Below are 26,711 nucleotides of genomic sequence, written 5' to 3' on the forward strand. Positions count from 1 at the left end.
ACAACAATTTTCCATTTACTGTTATAAGTAAAAGAGTGGACTGACATTTGGGTCCTTAAGTGTTATTTGATGGGCTCAAGCTTACAAACATTTCCCCATTTAATCTCTATAAAGTCCCTGGTAGGTGGGAATTATTTTCCCATTGTATAGATTATAATTTAACCCAGAAGGAAATAAACAAGCATTCATAAGAAATGTTTTTAGAAAGATGTCACATTTTGAAACCAGACCTCTAAGTAGTGAAAGTAAATTCCCACTACGTTCATTACAGATCAGAAAATGTGAGACTATCCCAACAGCAGGATACTTTATTATCCCTTGGAATTCAGGCTTAATGAACCCTGGTCACCAGTTCACATGGATCAGGCTCCTCAAAGCCTCATCCTAATCCAGTTCTTCTGGATCATGCAAACTCTGTCTGCCTTCAACTAGCCTGGGCCTCATCCTAAACTGGGGGCTAAGTGCAGAGGCTACACACAGTCCTCACAGTCACTGAGGTGACTAATATTATCAAGTACCTTCTAAATGCCAGGCTCATCTGCGGCCATATCACCCCGAACGTGCCCAATCTCATCTACATGCCAGGCTTGGGGGGATATGCAGATACGTGGGACAGATCTCTTGGAGGATACAGACAGATAAGCTCATGGTTCCTGCACAGGATGGTGTGGGCTTTTACTGCTGAGCTGAGACCTATATGGTGACTGTGTTGGACTGAACCCCAGGGAAAGGTATGGGGTCGGGTGTGATTGGCACAAACAGAAACGTGGCTGTTATGATTCACAAACTTATTGCATGTCATTGTACGTTACAGGTAACCTTCAATGCTCTCTGATGTACGGAGCTTTAAAAATATGGAACTAAACTAGTGTTTCTCTTACCTTTCAATCACCACTTCCAATAAAAAATATTTTCTATTGGGAGGCCGATGTGGGAGGATCACGAGGTCAGGAGATCGAGACCAACCTGGGTAACACGGTGAAACCCCATCTCTACTAAAAATACAAAAAATTAGCTGGGCGTGGTGGCGGGCGCCTGAAGTCCCAGCTACTCAGGAGGCTGAGGCAGGAGAATGGCGTCAACCTGGGAGGCAGAGCTTGCAGTGAGCCAAGATCAAGCCACTGAACTCCAGCCTGGGCGACAGGGCGAGACTCCATATCAAAAAAAAAAAAAAGAAAAGAAAGAAAAAAAATTTCTATATCATGATCCAGTACACATATGTACTCATATCACTGAAAAAAATATGTTTCCCAAAAGAATCCTCTTTTTAGTACTTAAATGAATTCTGATATTTTCTCTTCTCTCATTCTGTTTTCTTCCTTCTTTCAATTCTGGTTACAACTCTCTAATGGGCAGCAGCGCACAGTGTGAAAAACTTTGGTATAAACCTTTTAATAGGTGTGAGTGAGTTTTATTATTTATTGAGGTACTTCCTCTTCTCTCTTCCCCACTCTTTCTTCACACCTCAAAAAAGTACCAATGAGGAAAGAAGGACACTACTGTTTCCTGGAGGTCTGCCATGTGCCAGAAACTAGGCTACAGCCTATCCTAGTGTTGTTTTGTTACTTCTCATACAGCCCTGTGGGTTTAGTATTACTGTGCCCATTTGACAGACGGAGAAACTGATGCTTGGCAATCCAGAGACTTGCTCAGTAGGCCAGGCTGGAGCTAGGATTCAACTCCAGCTCCATCTAGCTCCAAAACTCCAATTACAACATGTTGTACTTTGTGACACATTGTTTTGTAATCAAAGCTAACTTCATAGCAGGAATTTCATCAATCTCCTTGAGATAACTCAAGTCCTTGGAGTGTTCTAGAACCAAATTCAGGAGGCCCAACTACAGATAAGGAAAATAGACGGTGGGAATACTCTCAGGTTTCAATTTAATTTCCTTCTGTGTCCTCTGATCACCCTTAGGAAAGGCACTAATGAGGAGTGACCAGCAGCGAAATGGTACGTGAGAGGCAGCGGAGCACTGGCCTTGATAATCACACTCAACAGGGGCCGGCAGAACTGTGCTGACCGTTCTGGGTGACTCGTCACGAGATGCACCCAGCCCAGCCTCTTGCAGGCGGTAGAAAGTCAATAAATATTCACGAGAGGGAATGCGAACACAGGCAGAGCGAAAGTAAACACAACACTCAGCGCCTGCTGTTTTATTTTTTAAAGTCTTTGGAAACCTTGTTAAGTGAAACTCTTTGATGAGAGGGAATCTTATTAGGATCACTAAAGATACTTCAGTGGATACTTGTGTTCTTTTAGCCCCATCATTAAAGATACATTTGACTAAGATAAAAGGTATAGTAAATGTAGGCCGGTCAGAACAAATGTTCAGCCCAAAAATATGTCTGTGAATAATGTTCAGCCGAAATAATGTTCTGGGGAAATTATTGGCAAGGTCATGTTAAACTACTGCATCGTTCCTTGGTGGCACCCCAGACCTAATATAACTTGACATTTGGTGAGAACACTTTAGCTGGTCAGTCTTGGCAATGCTACTTGTAAGTGGTAATACCTCTCAAGAAATTTTAAGAACCGATGTATATTTTAAAAACACATAGTAAATGCAATTTTGACTTATACACACAACAAATTAAATAATTTATTTGACAAATGGTCTTAGGGTTTATACTCATTGTGTGGCTTGCTGGGTAGCAAAATGTTTATAGTTTAGCTTGGCATATAAATTCACACAGAAATATTAGCTATGTTTTTTGTCTAATCATCTAATGTTATTTTCTCGGCACCTCTTAGTGATAAGAATTTTGCCTAATCCTCATTTCTTTGCAAGTTCCATGATGAAAAAAATCCCAAATGTGCTAAAGAATCCATTGCCTGCTTATGAAAACATGGCACACACTCAAGTACACCAGTTTGTTTTTAAATATTTTAATAGTGTGCACTGCTGCGTTAGGAGCAAAATGGGTATTACGCCCAATCTTACATCTAGTGTGTACTATACTTTGATCGTTCTATCAAAAGATCAAAATTTAAATATCATGTAAATTATATTTTATACATGCTCTCCTTTGCATGAAATCAAACGGAATACTTGTTTCTTCTCTAAACACATGAGAATATAAACAAGCAACATATTTAAACTGAAGAAGCACTCACTACTTCATTCCATTAAAGAATGCCTTCAGGTAGCAATTAAAATAAGAAATCTTTATGTTTTCTTACAATAATTCCAAATGTCTATGTTCATGCTTTCCAATTCTTAAGCATATTCTTAATATTTATTTTAAAGGTTCTTCATTTAATTATGGATATTTTTCCATAAGAAATGTTACTTAAGCCCTTTTCTTGAAAACTGTGAGAGATTCTGTAAATCAGTAGAAAGAATAGCAGAACTTGAATAACTGATATTGACTCTCTAATAGCTAAGAAAAGTTGTCATTTTGATAACAGCTAAATGTAAAGTATGAACCCTGATTGGATCCTGGCTTTTAAAAAAAACAACTATAAAGAACATTCTTAGGACAATGGGGGAAATATAAAGTTAGGATATAAGATGTTATAATAACACATTTGTTAATTTTCTTAAGTGTAATAAAGCTCTATGATTCTTTAAGAAAATGTCCTTATTCTTAGTGCATGCATGATGTAGATTTTAGGGATGAAATGTCACGATGTATGAAACCAACCTAACCAACTTGATGTATGAAATGGAAAAATGGCTCAACAGTAATAAAAATATTTGGACATGGCCAGATGCAGTGGCTCATGCCTGTAGTCCCAGCACTTTGGGAGGCTGAGGCGGGTGGATCACAAGGTCAGGAGATCAAGACCATCCTGGCTAACATGGTGAAACCCCATCTCTACTAAAAAATACAAAAAATGAGCCGGGCTTGGTGGTGGGTGCCTGTAGTCCCAGCTACTCGGGAGGCTGAGGCAGGAGAATGGCATGAACCCAGGAGGTGGAGCTTGCAGTGAACCGAGATTGCACCACTGCACTCCAGCCTGTGCTACAGAGTGAGACTCCATGTCAAAAAAAAAAGAATATATATATTTGGACATATAATTAGATAGATCAAAATATGAAGCAGCAAACATGGCAAAATGTTAATAATAGCTGAATGTCAGTGGAGGGGATAGAGATGTTCCTTGTATTATTCTTTTACTTATTTTTCATGTATGAAAATTTTCACAATAAAAAGTGACAGGGGAAGATGAAGAGTTGTTTTCATTTAAGCATGTATATACATTGATTCCTGAACCAAACCAGGTACAGATAAAATATTGCATTACATGGAAAGCAAATGTTTCATTTTCTGGTAGCAGTATACATAAGAGAATCAATTTTCTACCACTGACCCAGAGAAATTATGGCGGCCCTCTGGCCACAACCACAGGGAACAGCTGATTGACATGCACCACCTGAATTAGAGCAGATGAGTCAGGATCCCCAGAGGGCAATCCATACTGCCCAGCCAGTTTACATGGCAACACGTATCCTTAGCAGACTACAGACTGACAGCAGGGACCTTTGAGCCCAGAACCCTCTTAGCAGACAGAATCCAAAACTTTGCCAGGCTCCAAAACTTTGCCAGGCTCCATTTTCTAGAGGTAGCTCATCAAGCTATGACATGAACCTAAAGCTAAATTTTAAATATCAGCTGTCTACTCTTTCATTCACTAAGGATGAATTCCTATTTCCCCCTATTTATCTGCTCAATACAGTGGACTACCAGGTTCAAAATGAGGCAAAAATCCTAGGGTGCTACCCCCAGAATTCAACTTAAAACTAAAAATAATGTACTGGAATCATATGAGAAATTTTAGAGAGAAAAATTTATAAATATTCTATACAGGTATGTTCAGAGTATTAAAAATAAGGTTAAGACCTGTGAAACAAAACAACAGGACGTTTCTTTTTCATAAGTAGAATCATTTCCTTTTGGGGCCCAAATCTCGACGTTTCTGGGCACTCATCACTATCAAGTCAAAGTGCAAAATAGCTCTCCCTAACTCATCCAGAATCTCATAAACTTTTTAAATTAGATTGAACCTGAACCAAGCAATAAGCACTAAATAACTTTCAAGTAGCCCAATGCAGTCAACGACTCTACTTCAGTTGAACCTTTTTCTGGCCTTTTATTTTTTATCATTTCTTTTTCTCCCTTATCCAATTCTCTCTCACTGTTGTAATTGCTATTCTCTCCCCATTTTCTTTCTCTCTCTTTCCTCCTTCCCTCCCAATCCCTTCAGGCCTACCAGGGCCACCCAAAGGCATTGTTATCACTGGGGTTAAATTCCTGGCCCTGCCCTGTAAAGAATCCTGAATCCTGATGTGGTCCATAAAGCCTGATGGAATCAGGCTGCCCCCTGAAACAGTTACAGGAAGAATGGTTCACTTTCCTTTAACCGAAGAACAATTATCCCGTTTATGGGTGGTTGGGGCCCTTTCCCTTCTCCTTATGCCTGCCTTTGATCTTTAACCAGTCGTTTATGGCTCTCTGGAAGGGAAGCAGGAAGTCATGACACTGAAACCTCATTTTTGCTTCACGCTATTCCAGTAGGAAGCACGGTATAGGAGGATCGAAGACATCAGAAAGTTTGGGGAATATCTGTGGACTTCCCCTCTCCAAGAAAGTCCTGAATTCTGTTCAATGCCCCCATTTTCTGATTTCTTGAAAAGTTTCTGGTCTACCTGTAAGCACTAAGGAGTAAGGAAAAACAAATATTAAACAGTCTTCACCAGATAAAAATTTTTTTAAGTTATTTGCCAGAGAGGTATGAGCGAGTCCATTTGCTTACCAAAAATATACTGTCTATGATAACATACTGTCAGTATGTAATGAAGCATGAATTAACCAAGGGCCCTCCATCTCCAGGAGACCTGAATGATGAACCTACTTCAAAAACTGTAGGGAGGATGAATCTCTGGCAATATTCCAGCCAAAAGGGCAGGGGTCCAAAGACCCCTTTTCTGCCTCCAGACTATGCCAACCCCACAGGGGAACTGGTGAGAAAACTCAACCGTCAGGCCAGATGTGGTGACTCACGCCGGTAATTCCAGCACTTTGGGACGCCGAGGCGGGCAGATCACATGAGGTCAAGAGTTCGAGGCCAGCCTGACCAACATGGAGAAACCCCGTCTCTACTAAAAATACAAAATTAACTGAGCATGGTGGCGCATGCTTGTAATCCCAACTATTCAGGAGGCTGAGGCAGAAGAATCGCTTGAACCTGGGAGGTGGTGGTTGCAGTGAGCCAAGATCACACCATTGCACTACAGCCTGGGCAACAGGAGCAAACCTCTGTCTCAAAAAAAAAAAGAAAAAAAAAAAAGAAAGAAAGAAAAAGAAAAAGAAAACTTAACCATCAGGGCCAAGAGCTTACAGTTGAAAGCAGTCTGGGGTAGGGGGATGCTCACAGGAGTGGAGAAACATATGCCCCTGGGCAGCAAGGTAGACATTTGGAAACACTAGTCAAATCAAACCACCAGCAGCCTCCAGGAGTGATCTGAGCCCCCTCCTGAGCCGGATCCTCTCAAGGCCTCAATTTCATTACCTGCCACATGGGGGTAATAATAGTGTCCCCTAAGTCGTAGGGTCGTTGTAAAGATTAAATGATCGGTATGCATAAAGTGCTTAGAACAGAGCTTGACACATGGTGAGCACAATATAAATGCTAGCTAATTGCTATTCTAGGCTAGCAGCATGCCTACACAAAAGCCTTCCAAAGAAGGCTTACCTTTTTTAATCCCCACCTACTACAGCACTAACCAGCCGGAAGTACCTGGTCTACTGCAGTAGGTCTACTACAACCGACCTACTACTAACCAGCCAGGAACACCCGTGTCTTTGGTTCCATTCTCCAAACCATTCTTTGACTTCCTGTTTAAGCCCAGAATCTCTGCAGTGGTCTCAGCTAAGACCAAATGAGCAAGACTCCTTTCCATAGCAACTAGGTTCAGGTATGAAATTGCAGTATGGCAACATCCTATGATTAAAATGGAAACTGACACAGGATTAAAATGGAAATCTACCTGACATGCACTTCAGAGCCCACACGTTCTCAGTGGGGAAGTTCTGCAGCTTCTAATAAGTGTCCCTAAGTCTGTAACACTGTGAACCTCAAAAACTAACCTGGCTGAAGGCGCATAGAAGTTACCTGACACATTAGAAAGGTATAAAAAGCAGTGACTGTCAACAAAGTACCTGGCCCCAGGGTCTGTGATATAAACAGGTAACTGGCCCCTGCCACACCTGGGTGACACAGCGAGTCAGTTCTTCAAAACAGGCAGGTCCACTGGCTCTCAAGCTCTGAGGCTGTGCCACACCTGGACAGCATGTTGACAATACTTACGCATTACAATAGGGCTTCTTTTCATAGCCTTTGTAGTTGTTCATGTTGAGTGCCATCTTGCAGACCTCACAATGGAAACATCCTTTATGCCAATACTGGAAAAAAAAACATTTAAAAATTCAGTACAATGCCAGTTCTCACCAGGATGGGCACAGAAGGAAGGCTTTTTAGTGCATCACAGTCCCTGTAGCTGAAAATACTACAATAAAATGAGTGTAGGGAACTGGGGATGTGTTTACCTACTTTCAGCTAAGTAAATAAAGCAGGCAGCTCTGAAAATTGAGTCTTAAAGGAAGACCCACCACAATATACAGACGCACCATGGAAGAACCGTCAAGGCTCTGTCGAAATAGCACTTCTATGAGCAGCCAGAAAGGAATTCTGAGCTCGGTTAATAAAGAAACGGGGCCCAGAGAGTGGCTTCGAAACCAAAAGGAATCCAGTTCAAAGTGTCTAAATGCAGGGTTTGTAGGATCTCAATAAATATGTGTTCACCCGAAGTCAGGCAAGCTGAGGGGGCTGCAGGAGAGCTATGTAAGTACCCCTACACCTGACCAGCTTCCATGAAAATGCTGAACCTCGGACTCTGCCCGGGATGACTGTCAGGATGGCAGCTTGTTCTAAGGAAGCATTTGTATCTTCAGACGCAAATTTCCCCAGAACGCCCCTGGCTGGTTTCAACTGTCAGTCACTCCGGATCGCTCCTGGGTGTCTCTCCCCAGCTGTTCATCTCCGTCCCTGCCCGGGAAGGGCAGGGGACAGGGCTGGAGGGGCCCGGCTACAAAACTACTTCCCCTGGAATTCCCCACCCGGTGGATTAGACACCCGTGGGTCCGGCTTGCCGCGCTGAGCCGGAGCTCTCCAGCAGGGATTATTCTTAGCAATGCGGCAGCGGCCGCCCCATGACATATTAATTACTATTTGCCTCTCCCCCTCGCCGCGGTCACAGGAGGCTCTGGGGGTGGGCGGTGAGGTGGGATCGCGGGCGGATCTGTGGGGTGGGGGTCGGGGGTATTGTGGAACACGAGTGGAGGTGGAGGGGTCGCGGCTCGCCGAAGTGCCCCCCTGGGTGCCCAGCCTGGTCCCTCTGGGGTCCGGTGCCGCGCACCGCCGTGCGCCCTCCGCAGCGGCTCGGCCGATGTCGCACAGCCCCGCACCGCGACAAAAGCCCTTCCCGGTTCCAACATCACAATCGCCAAGCGTGGTCTCTGACACTCCCGCGGGCGGCTTCGTTCGCGCGCCCTCCCCCCTTGCCAAGGCACACGCACACGCACCGACCCACTCATTTCTTTCCATCCCAGGTGCCAAAACTTCTCGAAGCAGGTGCAGCCCCTCGCCCGGCAGGTCCAGGCTGGCCCGGCGCCCCCTCGCTCACCTTATCCAGGCAGTTGACTTTCTCGGTGGGATACACGACTTTTCCGCAACGGGCGCACTGGGGGTTCATGATCGCAGTTCCCGGGGGCGGCGGCGGCGGCTGCTGGCTCCCAGGAGCCGCTGTGACATCCCCCGGCGAGCCCCGCACCGCCTCCTGGCAGGCGGGAGGGCTGCGGGCGGCGGGCGCCGGGTAGGGAGTCGGCGCCGGGCCCCGGGTGAGTGCACGGGGAGGGCGACGGGGCCTGGCGCCTGGGGCCGGCCGCGCTCTCGGGCTCGCAGGCGCTGGGGCTCGGCTCCGGCTCCGGCTCCGCGCCGCTGGCTCTGCGTCGCTCTCACTCCAGGTACGGGTGACTCACACAGTCACTCGCGCCCGCCCCTCGCGCTCACTCGCTCCCCCGCCTCGCCGCCGCGGCGCAGGCCAAACCCACCGGCGCGCCCGGACCGAAGTGGCAGGGAACGTGCACGTCGGGCACCCTGCGAGGGAGGGCGCAGCGGGAGAGGGGGCGGGCAGAGACTCGGAAAGCTCCGCAGACCGCCGTGGGTGCGACTTTGCGGCCTGGGGAGTGAGCCTCGCGCCACCGCCGCTGCAGGCCGGGGAGCCCAGGTGGGCGGCGGCTGGGGAGGGAGGGATCCAGGCAGGGGAGGTGACAAACACCGGTGGGGAGAGTGCTCAAACCCGCTTACTCGCTTCCCTCCCTCTTCTCTTCCCCAGCCGGGGGCACCCTCATCCCAGGCTGACTGACGTCCCTGGCACCCAAAGGTCGCGGGGAGTGCGGGGCCAGGGTGCGCCCTCCCTCCCCCTCCAGCCAGTGAAACCCGGGACAGCGGCACCCAGTCCCAGGGCGGAGGCCGTCTCCGCTGCGCGCAGCGACGCACCCAGGCCCAAGGGCCGGGAGATCCGCGGGGAACCCGGAGACCTGCGTCCCAGAGGGGCCGAGGGTTGCGCCGCGCCCGCTCCCACGGGCCTCTTCCGAGAGGACGCTTCTCCCGCGTGTCCGCGGGAAGTCCTCGGATCCTGGATAAGAAAGAGCCTTCTCTCACCGGCTCCCAGACCCCGCGCTTTTTAATACCTGTCCTGACAGAGCGACTGGTCATTTTAGGCCCGAGTCAAGCCTCTCTTGATTAATAAATGACCATGGCTCGTTTTGTTTTAAGTGTGCGTGGATGTATACGTTGTATTGTTTTGCAATTCAACACAGCAAAGATCTGGGAAAAGTTCTTCACCTGCATTAAGGAAAGCAATTACAAACTCGTAGTCCAAACCAGAAGAGCCAGAAAATCAAGTAGAAGGCTCAGGGTAGGATGAAACCAACGGGAACAGGAATCGTTTCTTCCTTTTAATAAGATGTCAGGTTATTGGACTCACTTGATGAGAGGCAGCAAAATGAATGGAACACAGCCTGGGTTCAAAGCCTGACCCCGCCATCTAATGACGTGATCTTGTGCAAATTCTTAGTCGCTCTATGCCTCAATTCTTTAATCTACAAAATGGGAATAAGGACGCAGCTACCGAACAGCTTCTACTCTCCTGCTGTGAGGATTAAATGAGTCAGCAGTTCTGAACTGCTTCAATCGGCCTGGCTCAACGGAAGCTCCACGGAAGAGTCAGCTAGGATTATTATAAATTGGTTATAACAAAGAAGCGAACACATTCCGTTGCTAGCTCACAGATTAAGACTCAGTAATGCCACATACCAACTGCCACTACTCTGACAAATATTTCTGTCATTTCAAAAAAAATATCATGGCTGCAGCTTTTCATGACGAAAGAAAGCCATTGGTTTCTGGGCCTCTTAAACAGATGCACTGATGGACATATTCATAATAATGCTGTACTGTTTGACTTCCCAGAAGATGTAACTTCTTCAAAAGTATTCACCAAATGCAACAGCCCCTGAGCCACTCACTCACTGCCATGTTCACAAGTCCACCTCAAAAGCAAATAAAATGAGAATTTGCTGTCAGAGAGGATCAGTTGTCTTTTAAAAATATTTCAGAGCTCATTAGAAATGTATGAGGAGGGGAAAAAAAAGTATGTGATCGCCTGAAAGGCACTAGTTTTTTTTTTAAACATTTACATTTTCATAACTGTAGATCACGAAATGTAGTTTGAATATCTTATTCTCTTTTTCAAATTGTAAGCACAAAATTCAGAGCAAGAATGCTGGTGATATGTGACATTATAACTGATTACATCTGACCTTTTAACTTTAAGTTATGTTTAATCTTTTTTTTTCTGAGACAGGATCTAACTCTGTCACCCAGGCTGGAGTGCTGTGGCACAGTTATGACTCACTGCAGCCTCGACCTCCCAGGCTCAGGTGATCCTCCCATCTCAGTCTCCTGAGTACCTAGGACCACAGGCATATACCACTATGCCCTGCTAATTTTTGTATTTTTTGTAGAGATGGGATCTTGCGGTGTTGCCCATGCTGGTCTCAAACTCCCAGGCTCAAGCAATCCTCCCACCTCAGCCTCCCAAAGTGCTAGGATTACAGGCATGAGGCACCACACCCAGATACATTTTATAATTTCTCACTAAACCAGCAATGATCACAGTGCCTGACATACAGTATGAATGAAATGAACAAATACAGTAAAACCATATTCATGTGATATTTTATTCTCTGAAGAAGCGATACATGCTCAGTTACATTTTTCTCTCATTTTTTCTCATTTTCTACATCAAACCGGCTTCTAAGTTTCTTAACGCCATTTTACTGAGGTAAGAAGAATTTTAATACCATCTGTCTTAAAGGGACTTCTTTATTTCCAAATTCAAAGTACTATAAACAAAGAATCAGCAGAAACCTGTCCTCTAGCCAGTCTTCCCTCTTCAAGCAGATAAATGATTGAATTGTCTGCTAGGGAGAACTTTTGCCCTTCCATGTCTTTTTCACTTGACTGGTTAAGAAATTGTTCCTTATGTTAACTCTACCCCAATATCTCTACTTTAATTTCAATTCTTTTCTGCTGACAGGGACACCCACAGATATAAAAAACAACTGACCTTCATCACTATCCTAAAAACACTTCTATATTTATAAAGTTGAATTTTTTTTAGCTAAAATCCCCAAATCTGCTTACTTTTTCCTCCTATTTATGAGAGCCCTATTTATACAAAATCAATTATAATCACCTTTATTATTCAGGCTACATAAATTGAACTCCAAATAAAAGTTTTAAAGCATAACTAATATCACAAAAGGCCAAACAATGGCTTTGACTAATATCAGTTTGGATGCAGAGTGTGATGGATGGTGTGATTTGTTCACAATTTCTTTTTCCTTCTATTCTGGCATACTTCCTATAGGCAGTGTGCCTCTCCCCACTGAGCTTGGCCGTGTGACTTCCTTTGGCCAATGGAATGTGAGTGGACATGACATATCTGAGCAGAAGCTTAAAATGCACTTGCATAGTTTGCCCCTGTTCTCCCACCTTTTTGGGCTTTGGCCCTTGGCCTTGAAAAGATCATACCACAGGGGGGTGACTGTTTCTTTGACTTTTGTTCAACAATGAGACAGGCTGAACCATGCCCAACAGATCCACAGCAAGCCCACAGCCCTCACATGACGGGAGTCAGAAATAATTGTTGTTATAAGTCACTGAGATTTGGGGGATTGTTTGTTACTGCAGCAAAAGCTCACTAGTATGTCAATGACGAGACTTTAAGAGAAATGTTTTCCACTTCATCAACAACAAGAGACTAATGAATTTACATAAAAGATTCAGTATACAGTCTTTATTTTTCCTTTTTTTTTTTTTTTGAGATGGAGTCTCGCTCTGTCCCCCATGCTGGAGTGCAGTGGCACGATCTCGGCTCACTGCAAGCTCTGCCTCCCGGGTTGACGCCATTCTCCTGCCTCAGCCTCCCGAGTAGCTGGGACTACAGGTGCCCGCCACCACGCCCGGCTAATTTTTTGTATTTTTAGTAGAGGCGGGGTATCACCGTGTTAGCCAGGATGGTCTCAATCTTCTGACCTTGTGATCCGCCCACCTCCGCCTCCCAAAGTGCTGGGATTACAGGCGTGAGCCACCGCGCCCAGCCTACAGTCTTTATTTTTCTAAAAGGTGAGCTGTTAGAAGTGTAGTGGCCAATAAAGTATAGAGCTCTTATTATTAATTATTTCATCATCTCATTTTATACAGCTCAACTGCATGTTTTCCATTTGTCAGGTATTGTATAAAATTGTGTATGTTGTTCCTAGCTGACTCAAATTCACCATGGAGGAAAGTTTTCCCAACCAACAACTTCAGTGGCAAAATGAAAGGAAAAAGGTCAATTTTAGCTCACAGTTTCATTTGATATCCACATATGAGCTTTAACCTAATGAAGCATTTCTCCAAAGATCTTAAGCACTGTAGAAAAATTATCTCATTTGCCATGATAGTATTTCTGCAAGTCAACGAGAAATGTAAAATACAAACATTAGGGGAAATTCAAGATTCAGAAGCTATTATAGAAACAATTACCTTCCTTCATCCATTCAACATATAATTATTGGTAGGCAGGATGTTAGACACCAGGAAATGCATTGGGGAATAAAACACGATCTCTGCTTATAATAAAATCTAGTGGGACTGAAAAGTAAGCAAAGAATTGTAATACAATACGATAAATGCTCTAAAATAAAACTCTACTCTAGATACCATGGAAGAACAGAGGAGAAATTTCTAATTCCCACCGGGAAGTCAGGAAAAGATAGCTAGAAGAAGTCGTCGCTACTATACATCTCACCAGGAGTTGGAGCTACCAGATTTTCTCTCCCGCAGAAAATATAAGACCCCCTAAAGTGAAGGGTTTGGGTGTTTACTATTTTTCCTGTTTTGGGGATTATTCTGCTTTGGCATACATGCTGAAAATTTAATTACATCACTTCAATGCCCCAACATAGCACAGCACAGTGACAAACTTCAAATAATGATGAAACATTTCTTGGTAGATGACATATCAAAATAAGTCCCAAACTTCCAATTTATCAAAAGCATCTGTAGATATCAACTCATAATTGCAAGTGTGAGCCAAAACCTTCCAAGACTTGGAAAGAGGAAAAAAGAAAGGTAGGAGGACAAGCAACCCTTGTTTTGCCCCTTCTGGGATTGAGTCTCACGGGATAAAGGACAAGACAGACCCTTTGTGGCAGGCAAAATAATCCACTCCCTAAAATGTCCACATTTTGATGCCCAGAACTGGTGAATATATTGCTTTACACAGGAAAAGGGACTTTGCAGATGTGATTAAGTTAAGAATGTTGAGACTCGGAGATTATCCCAGATTATCCAGGAGGATCCAGTGTAATCACAAGGGGCCTCCTAATGAAACTGTCCCTATAAACTTTATAAAATTAATCAGGGAAAAAGGGAGGGGGAGAAACAAAAATAAACCAAGCTTATAGCTCATGCAGCCTTAATCACAGGGTCAGCCTGCTCTCTGACCTGCTGCCTCATCATTATTTGGGGCCTATTGCTTCAGAATCACATAGACCTTGTTACAAGATTATAGTTCCCCTTAACTCCTCCATAGATAACAACTTGGACATTATGAGACATCAGTTTTCCCGTTGAGATATTCTTTCAGGTCCCACATACCAGTGAGGTCAGCTGCTCTGAAGGGCCCCACAAGAGGCTGACTCACCAAAGAATGCAGCGTCCATGTCCTGATCATTTCATCTCCCTTACCCCAACCAATCAATGACCCCCACCCTCCAGCCCCTCACCCTCCATCATCCCCTTAAGAACCCCAGCCCAAAACTCCTTGAGGAGATAGATTTGAGGATCTCCTCCCATCTCCTCACTCGGTGCCCTGTGATCATTAAAGTTTCTCTGCTGCAAACCCTACTCTTGCAGTGTATTGGACCATTACTGTGCAGTGAGACATTTGCATCTGTTGGTCCTATAACACTAAGAGGGAGGCAAGAAAATCAGAGTCAGGGAAAGAGATGTGACAAAAAAAAAAAAAGCACAGATCAGAGAGAGAGATTTGAAGATGCTACCCTTCTGGCCTTGAAGACGGAGGAAGGGGAAGGGGCCACAAGACAAGGAATGTGGGTAGCATCTAGAAACTAGAAATGGCAAGGAGGCTGGGAGGGGTGGCTCACATCTGTAATTGCAGCACTTTGGGAGGCCAAGGCAGGCAGATCACTTAAGGTCAGGAGTTGAGACAAGCCTGGCCAACATGATGAAACCCCATCTTTACTAAAAATACAAAAATTAGCTGCGTGTGGTGGTACGCACCTGTAATCCTAGCTACTCAGGAAGCTGAGGAAGGAGAATTACTTGAACCTGGGAGGTGGAGGTTGCAGTGAGCTGAGATCGTGCCACTGTACTTCAGACTGGGTGACAGAGTGAGACTCTGTCTCAGAAAAAAAAAAAGAAAAAAGAAAAGGCAAGGAAACAGATTATCTCCCGAGCCTCCTGAAGGAATGTGCCGCTCAGAACTGTGAGATACCAAATGTGTGCTTTTAGCCAATTAATTGTGCTGTCACAGCAGCAAAAGGAAACTAATACACCCTCTCTGTGTAAATTCTGATCTCTCTTTAGGGAAATAATGACGTTCTGGGACTTCTAAAATAATCAGTTGGAAGGGGAGATGGTATGATTCCTTCTCCGTGTTGTCTCCATGAAAGAGACCTTAAAACAAAGTGGGTAAAATTTCAACAACTGTCATTCTCTCTCCCCGCCCCATCAAAATAAAAGGACTTATTTTACTTGCAGTATTCAGATAATTGCCTCACTTCTCCATTTAATTTTGCACAGGTAGACACAAGTATTCTAGGTAGTTTGCAAAGTCAACCTATTTCTCTCCAAATTTCACCTACTTCTCTATAGAGTAACTCCATTAGTAGCATCCTTATCTTCTGATCCAGAACCCTAAATGTCCACACTAACTCCTTCCTCTCTCCCTAAGCCACCTTGTCCAGCTATCTAATTCTGCCAATTTTATCTCCAAAAAAAGCTCTTGAATCATCCCCACCCCCAGACCCACTGCCACTGCCTTAGCTAAGCAATTCATCATGTCTTCCCTGGTTGGTTTTGTAATGATAAGACTCTCTGAGGTCTTATCATCATACCAGGCAAGAAAGGAGGTAGGATTTTACTCTCCTAGACAGGATGTAGAAATGTGGTAGATTAGAAAATTGTTACCTGCAGGTCTGAGACCTCTGCACTGTATTTTTTTTAAATAAAAATTAATTCATGTAGGCCAGGCACAGTGGCTCATACCTGTAATCCCAGCATTTTGGGAGGCCAAGGCAGGCAGATTATTTGAGGTCAGAAGTTCGAGACAAACCTGACCAACATGGCAAAACCCCATCTCTACTAAAAATACATGCCGGGCATGGCGGCACACGCCTGTAATCTCAGCTACTCGGGAGGCTGAGGCAGGAGAATCGCTTGAACCCAGGAGGCGGAGACTGCAGTTAGCCGAGGTCGTGCCACTGCACTCCAGCCCAGGTGACAAAGCAAGACTCCAACTCAAAAAAGGAAAAAAAAAAAAACAAAAAAAAAAACTCATGTAAACCACAGAACACAGTTCCTAGCAAATATTTATTTAATCATTCAATGACTACAATAAACTTAGCAAATATTTATTTAATCATTCAGTGACTACAGTAAAAGATAAAATCAGATGCCTTGATATATTTTAATACAAATCAGATGGAAAGTGGCAAGCATGATGATAATTACTCTCGCTCTCCTTCCCCATGTGAGGACACAGCAAGAAGGTAGCCGTTTGCCAGCCAGGAAGAGAATCCTCTCACCAGAACTATGCTGGCACCCTGATCGCAGACTTCCAGCCTCCAGAAGTGTAAGAAAATAAATTTCTGTTGTTTAAGCCACCCAGTTTATGGTATCTTGTTATGGTTCCCTGAACTGACTAATACTCTACCTCAGCATGACTTACAGTCAATTGAGAACTACATTAAGGCTGCTCTGCCTATGGAGCAGCCATTCTTTTATACTTTACTTTCTTAATAAACTTGCTTTCACACAAAAAAACACAGAGGCTGGGTACAGTGGCTCACATCTGTAATCCCAGCACTTTGGGAGGCTGAGATGAGTAGATTGCCTGAGGTCAGGAGTTCGAGACCAGCCTAGCCAACAGGTGAAACCCTGTCTCTACTAAAACTACAAAATTTAGTGGGGAATGGTGGCATGCGCCTATTCAGAGGCACATGCTATTCCGGAGGCTGAAGCAGGAGAATCACTTGAACCCGGGAGTCAGAGGTTGCAGTCAGTTGAGATAGTGCCACTGCACTCCAGCCTGGGCGACAGAACGAGACTCTATCTCAAAAAAATAAATAAGCCAGGCACAGTGGTTCACACCTGCAATCCCAGCACTTCGGGAGGCCAAGGTAGGTGGATCACTTGAGGTGAGGAGTTCGAGACCAGCCTGACCAACATGGAGAAACCCCATCTCTACTAAAAATACAAAATTAGCTGAGCATGGTGGTGCATGCCTGTAATCCCAACTACTTGGGAGGCTGAGGCAGGAGAATCGCTTGAACCGGGTAGGCAGATGTTTCAGTGAGCCGAGATCGCACCTTTGCACTCCAGCCTGGGCAACAAGAGTGAAACTCCATCTCAAAATAAATAAGTAAATATAAAGAAAGAAAGAGAGAGAGAGAACTAGATCAAGGAAAATGTTTTTCTTGCGCAATAAGGATAGTGATGGAAATAAAGACAAGTTGTTTCTGAATTCCTTGCAGTAAGTTCCTATGCGTTTTACACCAAAGCTCTGCTCACTAATTAGCATCAATTTTGAACTATGAGGAAAGTCGATTTTCAAACTGCTTGGCAATAATTGCGATTATGTTCAGTGACAAATTAAGGGATCATCCTCCTCTTAATATACAAAACAGCAAATAAATGTTTAATCATTTTAAAGAGTCATATTAAGTTATATGATTTAGTACCAGTCAATGAAGGGTTGTTTTAAGTAGTTAAAAACAAAAAACAAACAAGCAAACAAACAAAACTAGGGTTATAATGGATTAATTAAACTTCTGTGTGAACTCAACAGAAAGCAAGCTGGAGAGAAGTAAAGGGGGGTGGAATGTACCTAAAACTCAAAAGCATTTTATTTTAGGGGACAAAAGAAATTAACTCTAAAAATTATCCAAAGTAGGCTGGGTGCAGTGGCTCACTCCTGTAATCCCAGCACTTTGGGAGGCTGAGGTGGGCAGATCACGAGGTCAGGAGTTTGAGACCAGCCTGGCCAACATGGTGAAAGCCCGTCTCTACTAATACAAGAATTAGCCAGGCGTGGTGGTGCATGCCTGTAATCCCAGCTACTCGGGAGGCTGAGGCAGAAGAATCGCTTGAACCCGCGGCGGGGAGAGGTTGCTGTAAGCCAAGATTGGGCCATCGCACGCCAACCTTGGCAACAAAAGTGAAACTCTGTCTCAAAAAAAAAAAAATTATCCAAAGTGAATGTAGCCACGTTCTGCGCATGTATCCCGGAGCCTAAAGTAAAATAATAAGAAAAAATAAACAGTTATAGTTAGAGATGAAAAAATAAAAAACCAAAGTGAAGGTAGCGTTTTCTGTAAACTGTTTGGTTAAAAAAAACAGATAGCTATCATATACTGCCAGTAAGAGGGAGACTCATGATCATCTTCCCCATATGCAGGAACCCAGGAAAAACTGAACAACCCAGCTTCAAAAAGGAAGAAATCTTTGTAAAGCTGGGCCACCAGAGAAAAAAAACCAACCCCCTCTGTAATAGAATCAATTCAAGGGTCTTCACCTGAGCGACCTGCATTAGCATAACATCTCTGACCTTCCCAGGTGAGTTTCTCGCAACACCACATGCTGCTTTTCACCCTCATCTGCCAATCATATCTGCTTCTTTCATGCACAGGTTTCCTTGCCCACAGAGCGTACTTTCCCACAATTTCCTCTCTATAATGTTGGCTGGCCGTGACCACACGTGGGCCCTCCTGCTTCTCTTGGCATCTTTTCATCTTCACCTCCCACAAACAACAGCCTTATTCTTTCCTATTTCCAGTAAGGATTCCAAAGAAAAACATGCTGATTGGCCCAGCTCACTTTTGCACATCTCTGGGTCATGAATCTATGTCTGGGTTGTCCTGCAGCCATGCCTAAGCAGTTCTGGAGGAAGTGAGGAGGTGGACTGGACAGGACCACATGGGGCACAGGGACCTGCCCATCAGCAGAGGCATCTGATGGCCTAACCTATCCAGAATATTAAGGGAAACTCAAGAACAAAAATGGCGGAAGGGCTAAGGCTCATTTTTAAAAATCTGGATATCATTATAAACTAAAATTTAACCATGGACAGGGTATGGCTGCTGGCATTTTTTTTTTCTTTTAAAAATTCATTTTAGGGCTGGGCAAGGTGGCTCACACCTGTAATCCCAGCACTTTAGAAAGCCGAGGCCAGAGGATCAAAGGAGGCCAGGAATTCGAGACCAGCCTGCGTAACAAAGAAAGGCCCTGTCTCTACCAAAAAAATAATAATAACTAGCTAGGTGTAGTGGTGTGTGCCTGTAGCCCCAGCTACTCAGGAGGCTACGGAAGGAGGATAATTTGAGTCCAGGAGTTCTAGGCTGCAATGAGGTATTATCGTTCCACTGCACTCCAGCCTGGACAACAGAAACAAACCTTATCTCTAAAAAGAAAAAAATATATAATTTTAAGACAAATTAGTAGAAGTGCATATATTCTTGTCTTTAAGACAAATATTCCCATTTCCAAAAAGTAAAAGTAAATAAAAACAAGAAAGTCATAATGTCCTCAGAAGAAAGTTCTGAGACTTAGCAACTAGAAAACTGCAAGTTCTGAGCAATAGTCCAAAGATCCACACATGTGTTGTCCAACAGAAATATAATGAGAGCCGCAAATGTGAGCCACATGTGTAATTTTAAATTTTCTGGTAGCTATATTTTAAAAAGTAATAAGAAACAAGTGATGATATTTTAGCAACATATTTTATTTAACCCAATGTATCCAAAATAGTATTTCAATATGTGATCAGTATTTTAAAAGTTAATGAGATCATTTACATTGGTTTTCTCATACTAATACTTCAAAATGCAGTACCCACTTTACATTTATAGCACCTCTCAATTTGGACTAGCCACATTGCAAGTGCCTCAGAGCCACCGATGGCCCATTGGACAGCACAATATTCATTCACCCTAAGACAGAAAGCAGGTGGCATGAACAGGGCCAGGGTCAAAGAACTGGGCAGGATTCGCATTTGCTTACTCTGAAGGGTTCCAGGCAGGAGTAATTACACCAGGGGCACCCCAAGCAGGGACACCACCAAATTCTGCTGACATGAAAACCGCTGATACACTCACCTCCCTCTCTGTTCCCAGATCTCGGCCCGGCAGCATGAATGAGAGAGAAATAGCAGAGATGAATGAATAAGTCGCCATGAGAGACAGACAAAAAGAGGGCAGAGAGGGAGGAAGATGGGGAAGGAAGAAATAAAGTGAAGAAGGGAAGGAAAGAAAGGCGTGAGGACAAATAGACAGGGTTGGAAGAGGGGAGAGCCGCAACCACAGGACAAGAGAGCGTCTGGACACCACCAGAAAGAGCACAGATACAGGGACCTCTCAGCAAACTTAACACGGCAAACAGAAGAGGAAACAAGGAAAGGACCCCATGAATTCAGGGAGGCTGCAGGGTTTTCTGAGCCCGGAAGTGAACTTCACAAAAACCAAGAGTCTGGAAAAAATCAGCAGGGCAGTCTCAAAGACAAATGCCATCCACATCATTTACAAAAGTAGAATGTTTTGTTTTATATTAACAAATTAATTCAGTTGCTTAGTCTGCTTGTGGTCAACTACTAACTCTGCATTTAAGCTCAGTGCGAAGGGCTTAAGCTCCTGGGAATGAGGCCCCACTTGCAGGCCGGACATAAGGAGGAAATAGTTGCAGGGTGATATGATTTGGCTGTGTCGCCACCCAAATTTCGTCTTGAATCATAGCTCCCACAATTCCCATGTGTTGTGGGAAGGACCCAGTGAAAGGTAATTGAATCATGGGGGAGGGTCTTTCCCATGCTATTCTCGTGATAGTGAATAAGTCTCACAAGATCTGATGGTTTTATTAAGGGGAGTTTCTCTGCACAAGCTCTCTTCTCTTTTCTGCCCCCATGTGAGACCTGCCTTTCACCTTCCACCTTCCACCATGATTGTGAGGCCTCCCCTGCCACGTGGAACTGTGAAGTCCATTAAACCTCTTTCTTTTGGAAATTTCCCAGTCTTAGGCATGTCTTTATTAGTGGCGTGAAAACAGACTAATACACAGGCCAAGTTTTTAATGAGTGAAAAAGGGAAGCCTGGCCCAAATGAAAACTAAGCTAGTAGTCCACGTGACTATTACTTTTGTTTTCCTATTTCTCTGATCATTTTCCAGTGAAATGTGGGTGCAAGCTTGTCCAAAGATGTTTTCTTGTCTCAGATAATGCAACAAAAATGTCCCGTGGCAATCAACAACAGAAGTAACCCATGCTAACCCACTGCTGGTTACTCAGTAAAGGGGCTGAGATTTCACTGAAAGATCTGGAAGGTGGTTTTCCCTTCAGGATAATGACTCATCAAACAAGCATGGAGCCTGCTCTTGTACCAATATTGTACAAATGTGCATGGTACACAATGTGCTCATCAGCAGTAGACATCAGAACAACCAAGTGTCCTTCAGCATGAGTAATATTAATTAAGTGAAATGAATGAACCTGGCTTCATGGCGATGGCTGGAGAAAAGAGCCTTCATTATATGAAAAGGAAACCTGAGCCCCTGCTGCTGCTGCTGCTGCTAGGGGAACTTCATCCAATAAAAATAGGTATCAAAGCTCAAATAAAACAAAACAGAGATGTCATGTTGGAACAGAGTGCCTCTTTAAAGTGAAAAGGTAAAACATAATGTTAAATAGAATTTTATGACATAAGAAGATGTTTCTGACATTTTGTTAAGCGAAAAAGTTATAAAAACATTTGTTCGTGATGATGTCATTTTTTGTTAATTTTATATAAGTGAAAGTGTATAGAAAACATTGGCCTAGTGTACCCAAGACTGTTAACAGAGGTGGGATTACATACAGTTCATTTGTATTTTCCTGTGTTTTCCAAATTTTCTACAATAAACATTATTTTAACAAGTCAACTCTTCTGTAAAGCATGAGGGCTTTGTTTTGAAGATTGCTATCTTACCTTCTCCCATCCTGGCCCCACGTCTCCCCTGACCAGGCTCCATCTGATTCCACAACCATTAAAGATGGTGGCCCTTCCCATAGTGGCATGTCTCTTGCTCCATTAGACAAAAAAAGGTACCAAGAGAAAGTAATGACCAGTCCTCAGGACAAATTTTAGGGTGTGGCTTCTGTTTTGTTTTGTTCACATTTTAAAGAATGTAGCCTGCTGGTAACACCCAAGCCACAGCCCTTGTTCTGGCTCCTCACAAGAGTGAAAGGGCATGAAAAGGTCACCGTTCCCAGAAACTGCAGAGACCTGCTGGGCAAAGGTGGATGGGAAATAATCCAGGTCTTTTCCATTTCTGGAACTCCTGGGGGTCAGGGTGTAGAGGAGGATGTGGCTTCTCAAAACTCACCTCTGTATGGAAAGAGGTCACCACCAAGCTAAGCACACAGAATTTCGACTTCTCTTTCTGTTCCATTTTCTTTCCTTTTTTTTTTTTTTTTTTTTTTTTTGACATAGAGTCTAGCTCTGTCACCCAGGTTGTAGTGCAGTGGCATGATCTCAGCTCACTACAACCCTCCATCTCCCAGGTTCAAGTGATTCTCCTGCCTCAGCCTCCCAAGTACCTGGGATTACAGGCATGCACCACCACACCCGGCTAATTCTTGTATTTTTAGTAGAGATGGGGTTTCGCCATGTTGGCGAGGCTGGTCTCGAACTCCTGACCTCAGTTGATCCACCCCGCCTCAGCCTCCCAAAGTGTTGGGATTACAGGCGTGACCCAATGCGCCCTACCTCTTTCTGCCCCCTTTTCCTCAGACCCTGTGGCTCATGCATTGCCTTCATAAAATTCTAGTAGTTTATGAAATCGATTTTGCTATTTGGGAAATCCTCATGTCTGACTTTAGTAGACTATTTTGGCTGAGAACAGGGATTTCAGTTATATTCCTGCTGCTGCTTGAATTCCAGAGAAGCTCACTAAAGTCATCGGAGATGTGTGCTATTGGGGCTTCCATTCCCAATGAGAAGATTGTTTGGTTTCATTTCCATTTGTACCTCTCTAATTTCCCATCACTTCATAAAACATCAAAGCCAAAAGTGACTTTTAAATTTTAAGACTTCAGATGATACTAAAGCACACTTAAAACTTTAAAAAATGTGTTTTTATGCATAGAAAGCTGTTAGAGATGTATTAAATGTGAAATCAGATAGAACATACATAACCATCCCCTTTCAAAAATTTTTTATATATACAGACACACACACACACACATACACACACATTCCCCACCCCCCACCATTAAACATATGCGTTGAAGTCCTAACCCCTAAAATAATGGTATTCAGAAGTGGGACCTTGGGGAGGGGACTAGGTCATGAGGGTGTATATGTGTGCATACAGTTGCCTTTGGTATCCATGAGGGATTTGTTCCAGGACTCCCTGCAGATACCAAAATCTGAGATGCTCCAGTCCCTGATATAAAATGGTGTAGTATTTGCATATAACCTACACACATCTTCCTCTATTCTTTAAATCAAGTTTGTCCAACCCATGGCCTACATGTCACATGCAGCCCAAGATGGCTTAGAATGTGGATCAACACAAATTCATAAACTTTCTTAAAACATTATGAGAATTATTTGCAACTTTTTTTTTTTTAGCTCATCAGCTATCGTTAGCGTTAGTGTATTTCATGTGAGGCCCAAGATACTTCTTCTTCTTCCAATGTGGCCCAGGGAAGTCAAAAGATTGGACACCCCTGCTTTAAATCATCTCTAGACAACATATAGGCAATACAACGTAAAAGCCATGTAAATAGTTGTTATGCTGTATTGTTTGGAGAATAATGACAAGGGAAAAAAAAGCCTGTACATGTTCAATAGGAATGTGCTTTTTTTCTGAATATTTTTCATCTTTGGTTGGTTGAATCTACAGATGCAGAACCCACAGATATAGAGGGCCAACTCTCTGTGTGTGTGTGTATACATATGTATATGTAATAATTTTTTATTTTACCTCTATTTATTCCTAACACTCTTCCTCTTTTACATAGATCCAAGTACATACATATGTATATATACATACATACATACACACATGCGTGCGTGTGCACATTAAGAGGTCTGAAAGGATGTTTACCAAAGTGCCCTGTGAAGAGGTGACTTCCACCATGATTGTAAGTTTCCTGAGGGCTCCCCAGCCATGCAGAACTATGAGTCAATTAAATCTCTTTCCTTTATAAATTGCCCAATCTCAGATATTTCTTCATAACAGCGTGAGAATAGACTAATACACTCTCCTAAGTGAGACAGGAAGAGAAGTCTTGTTGGGGAAGCCTGAAATTGGGTATTTCTCCTTCCCACACGGGGATGACGCTTTGTCGAACCTGATCAGCTAGGATCTGATAAAATAATTTCCTTTGAGGGCAAATCTTGGCTTTTTAAATTTATTATTATTATTATTATTATTATTATGTTATTGTTATTATTAAGATCAGATCTGTCACCCAGGCGGGAATGCAGTAGCATGATCATGGCTCACTGTAGCCTCAACCTGCCAGGCTCAAGCGATTCTCCCACCTCAGCCTCCTGAGTAGCTGGGACTACAGGTGTGCACCACCATGCCCTGCTAATGTTTGTATTTTTGTAGAGAGGGGATTTCACCATGCTGCCCAGGCTAGTCTCGAACTCCTGAGTTCAAACAATCCTCGCACCTCAGCCTCCCAAAGTGCTGGGATTACAGATGTGAGCCACAGCACCTGGCCACACCTCGTTAAGAAAAACAGAATGCTCTGCTTATTTCAAAATGGTTCCTTTTTCCCCTCTGCCTGCCAGAAATATGATGGGATTTTTCTCCCTTCTTCACTGTGAGAGACTGGTAGGGCTCCTGGAAGTAAAACTCGCAAAGTGTGGAGCCGCTGTAAAACTAGGCCCCTCTGGAGTGTTTACCTCTTGGGCTTGTCTTCACCGAGCCTTCATCAATTACAGTTAAGGTTTTCCTACCCCAACACCAGTTCTCCTGAAGGTTTCTGTTTATGGGCTTCTGCTCCAGTATGTTGTCACTCTCTTTACCTACATTTCTGTCTCTCTAATTTTGGGGTCAGTGGTTTGCCCTGTGCCCTTAATTCTCTCATGGATCTAAGAAGATTTGCTGATTTAAAATTATTCAGCTTTCTTCTTGTGTGGACGGGAGTAGCAACTTTCAAGCTCCTTACGTGCCCAATCAGAAATCAGAAGTTGTCGTGTAACACTTTTTATGGCTTATATTCTAGTTTCCCGTGACCAGACAGCTCATGTGAGATCTGGAACACTAAGAAAATCCAAGTACCTCAGCATCATTTTCACAAGTGTGATATAAAAACAGTTGTCATTTCTAGCTAGACTTGTCACAGTTTGGGAATTTATATTTCCTATACTAATTATAAGTCTGATTTATTTCTTCTCAAAGTTTAACATGTGTTATAATAGCAAAATGCCTAAGTATAATAGTTGCAAAATGTGAAAATGCAAAAATGAAATTTAAACATGCAATTGGATATATAGTAAAATCTTTTTTTTTTTTTTTTGAGACAGAGCATCGCTGTTTTTGCCCAGGCTGGAGTGCAATGGCACAATCCCAGCTCACCGCAACCTCTGCCTTCCGGGTTCCAGCAATTTTCCTGCCTCAACCTCCCAGGTACAGACACCCACACCACAGCAGGCTAATTTTTGTATTTTTAGTAGAGATGGGGTTTCATCATGTTGGCCAGGCTAGTCTCGAACTCCTGAGCTCAGGTGATCCACCAACCTCAGCCTCCCAAAGTGCTGGGATTACAAGCGTGAGCTACCACGCTTGGCTGTGAATTCTTAATTATCCACATAAATGAAGAAATAGAGTGGATGAAAATTACTATTGTTTTAGGGGACATACTTTGTCACCTACAATATATATAAGATTTTCTGAAGATTTTTTAAATAAAAATATTGGAAATATATATACTGTAAATAACTATAGTAGATTGAATGGTGGCCCCCAAAAAGGTATGTCAGTGTCCTAATCCCCAACATTTACAGAATGGTACCTTATTCATAAAAAGGGTCTCTGCAGATTTAATTAAGTATCTTGGGGTGAGGAGATCATCCTGTATTATCTGGGTGGGCCCTAAATCAAATGGCAAGGCTCCTCATAAGAGAAAGGCAAAAGGAGATTTAAGACAGGCAGAAGAGGAGGAGACACAGAGGAAGAGGCAATGTGACCACACAGGTAGAGACTGGAGTGATGCAACCACAAGCCAAGGAATGCTGACAGCCACCAGAAGCTGGAAAAAGCAAAGAATGGGTTCTCCCCCACAGTCTCCAGACACCTCGATTTCAGACTTTTCCCCTCCAGAACCATGGAAGACCAGGTTTCTGTTGTTGTTTTTTTGTTTTTGTTTTTTGTTTTTTTTGAGATGGAGTCTTGCTCTGTCTCCCAGGCTGGAGTGCAGTGGCACGATCTCTGCTCACTGCAAACTCCGCCTCCCGGGTTCCTGCCAGTCTCCTGCCAGTCTCCTGCCTCAGCCTCCCGAGTAGCTGGGACTACAGGCGCCCGCCACCGCGCCCAGCTAATTTTTTTGTATTTTTTAGTAGAGACGGGGTCTCACCGTGTTAGCCAGGATGGTCTTGATCTCCTGACCTCATGATCTGCCCACCTCGGTCCCCCAAAGTGCTGGGATTACAGGCATGAGCCACCGCGCCTGGCCCAGCTTTCCGTTGTTTTAAGCAACCACATTTATGGTCATCTGTTAAGGGAGGTCTGAGAAACTAACCCAACAATTTGGAAAGTTTTTCTAAAGTGTCTATTTTTCTCATTCTGCTCCCCTGCTCAGAATCCT

At 43.7% G+C, this 26,711-nt stretch overlaps 1 protein-coding gene across 3 annotated transcripts in view; it reads right to left on the minus strand.

Annotated features, from left to right (window-relative positions):
- Window positions 1–26,711, minus strand: part of NEBL (nebulette) — a 518,729-nt gene that overhangs the window by 387,362 nt on the left and 104,656 nt on the right. The window contains exons 1-2 of one of the 3 annotated variants that reach the window (XM_054522030.1): window positions 8,691–9,116; window positions 7,316–7,410 (exon numbers count right to left, since the gene is read on the minus strand). In XM_054522030.1, the coding sequence (XP_054378005.1) occupies window positions 7,316–7,410; window positions 8,691–8,759 (164 nt within the window). In that variant the 5' untranslated portion in view covers window positions 8,760–9,116. Of the gene's footprint in view, window positions 1–7,315; window positions 7,411–8,690; window positions 9,117–26,711 lie in introns of those variants that run through there. The other 2 variants (XM_054522032.1, XM_054522031.2) reach the window with 2 other exon arrangements.

Source organism: Pongo abelii, chromosome 8, assembly GCF_028885655.2.
Source record: "Pongo abelii isolate AG06213 chromosome 8, NHGRI_mPonAbe1-v2.0_pri, whole genome shotgun sequence".
NCBI lineage: Eukaryota > Metazoa > Chordata > Mammalia > Primates > Hominidae > Pongo > Pongo abelii.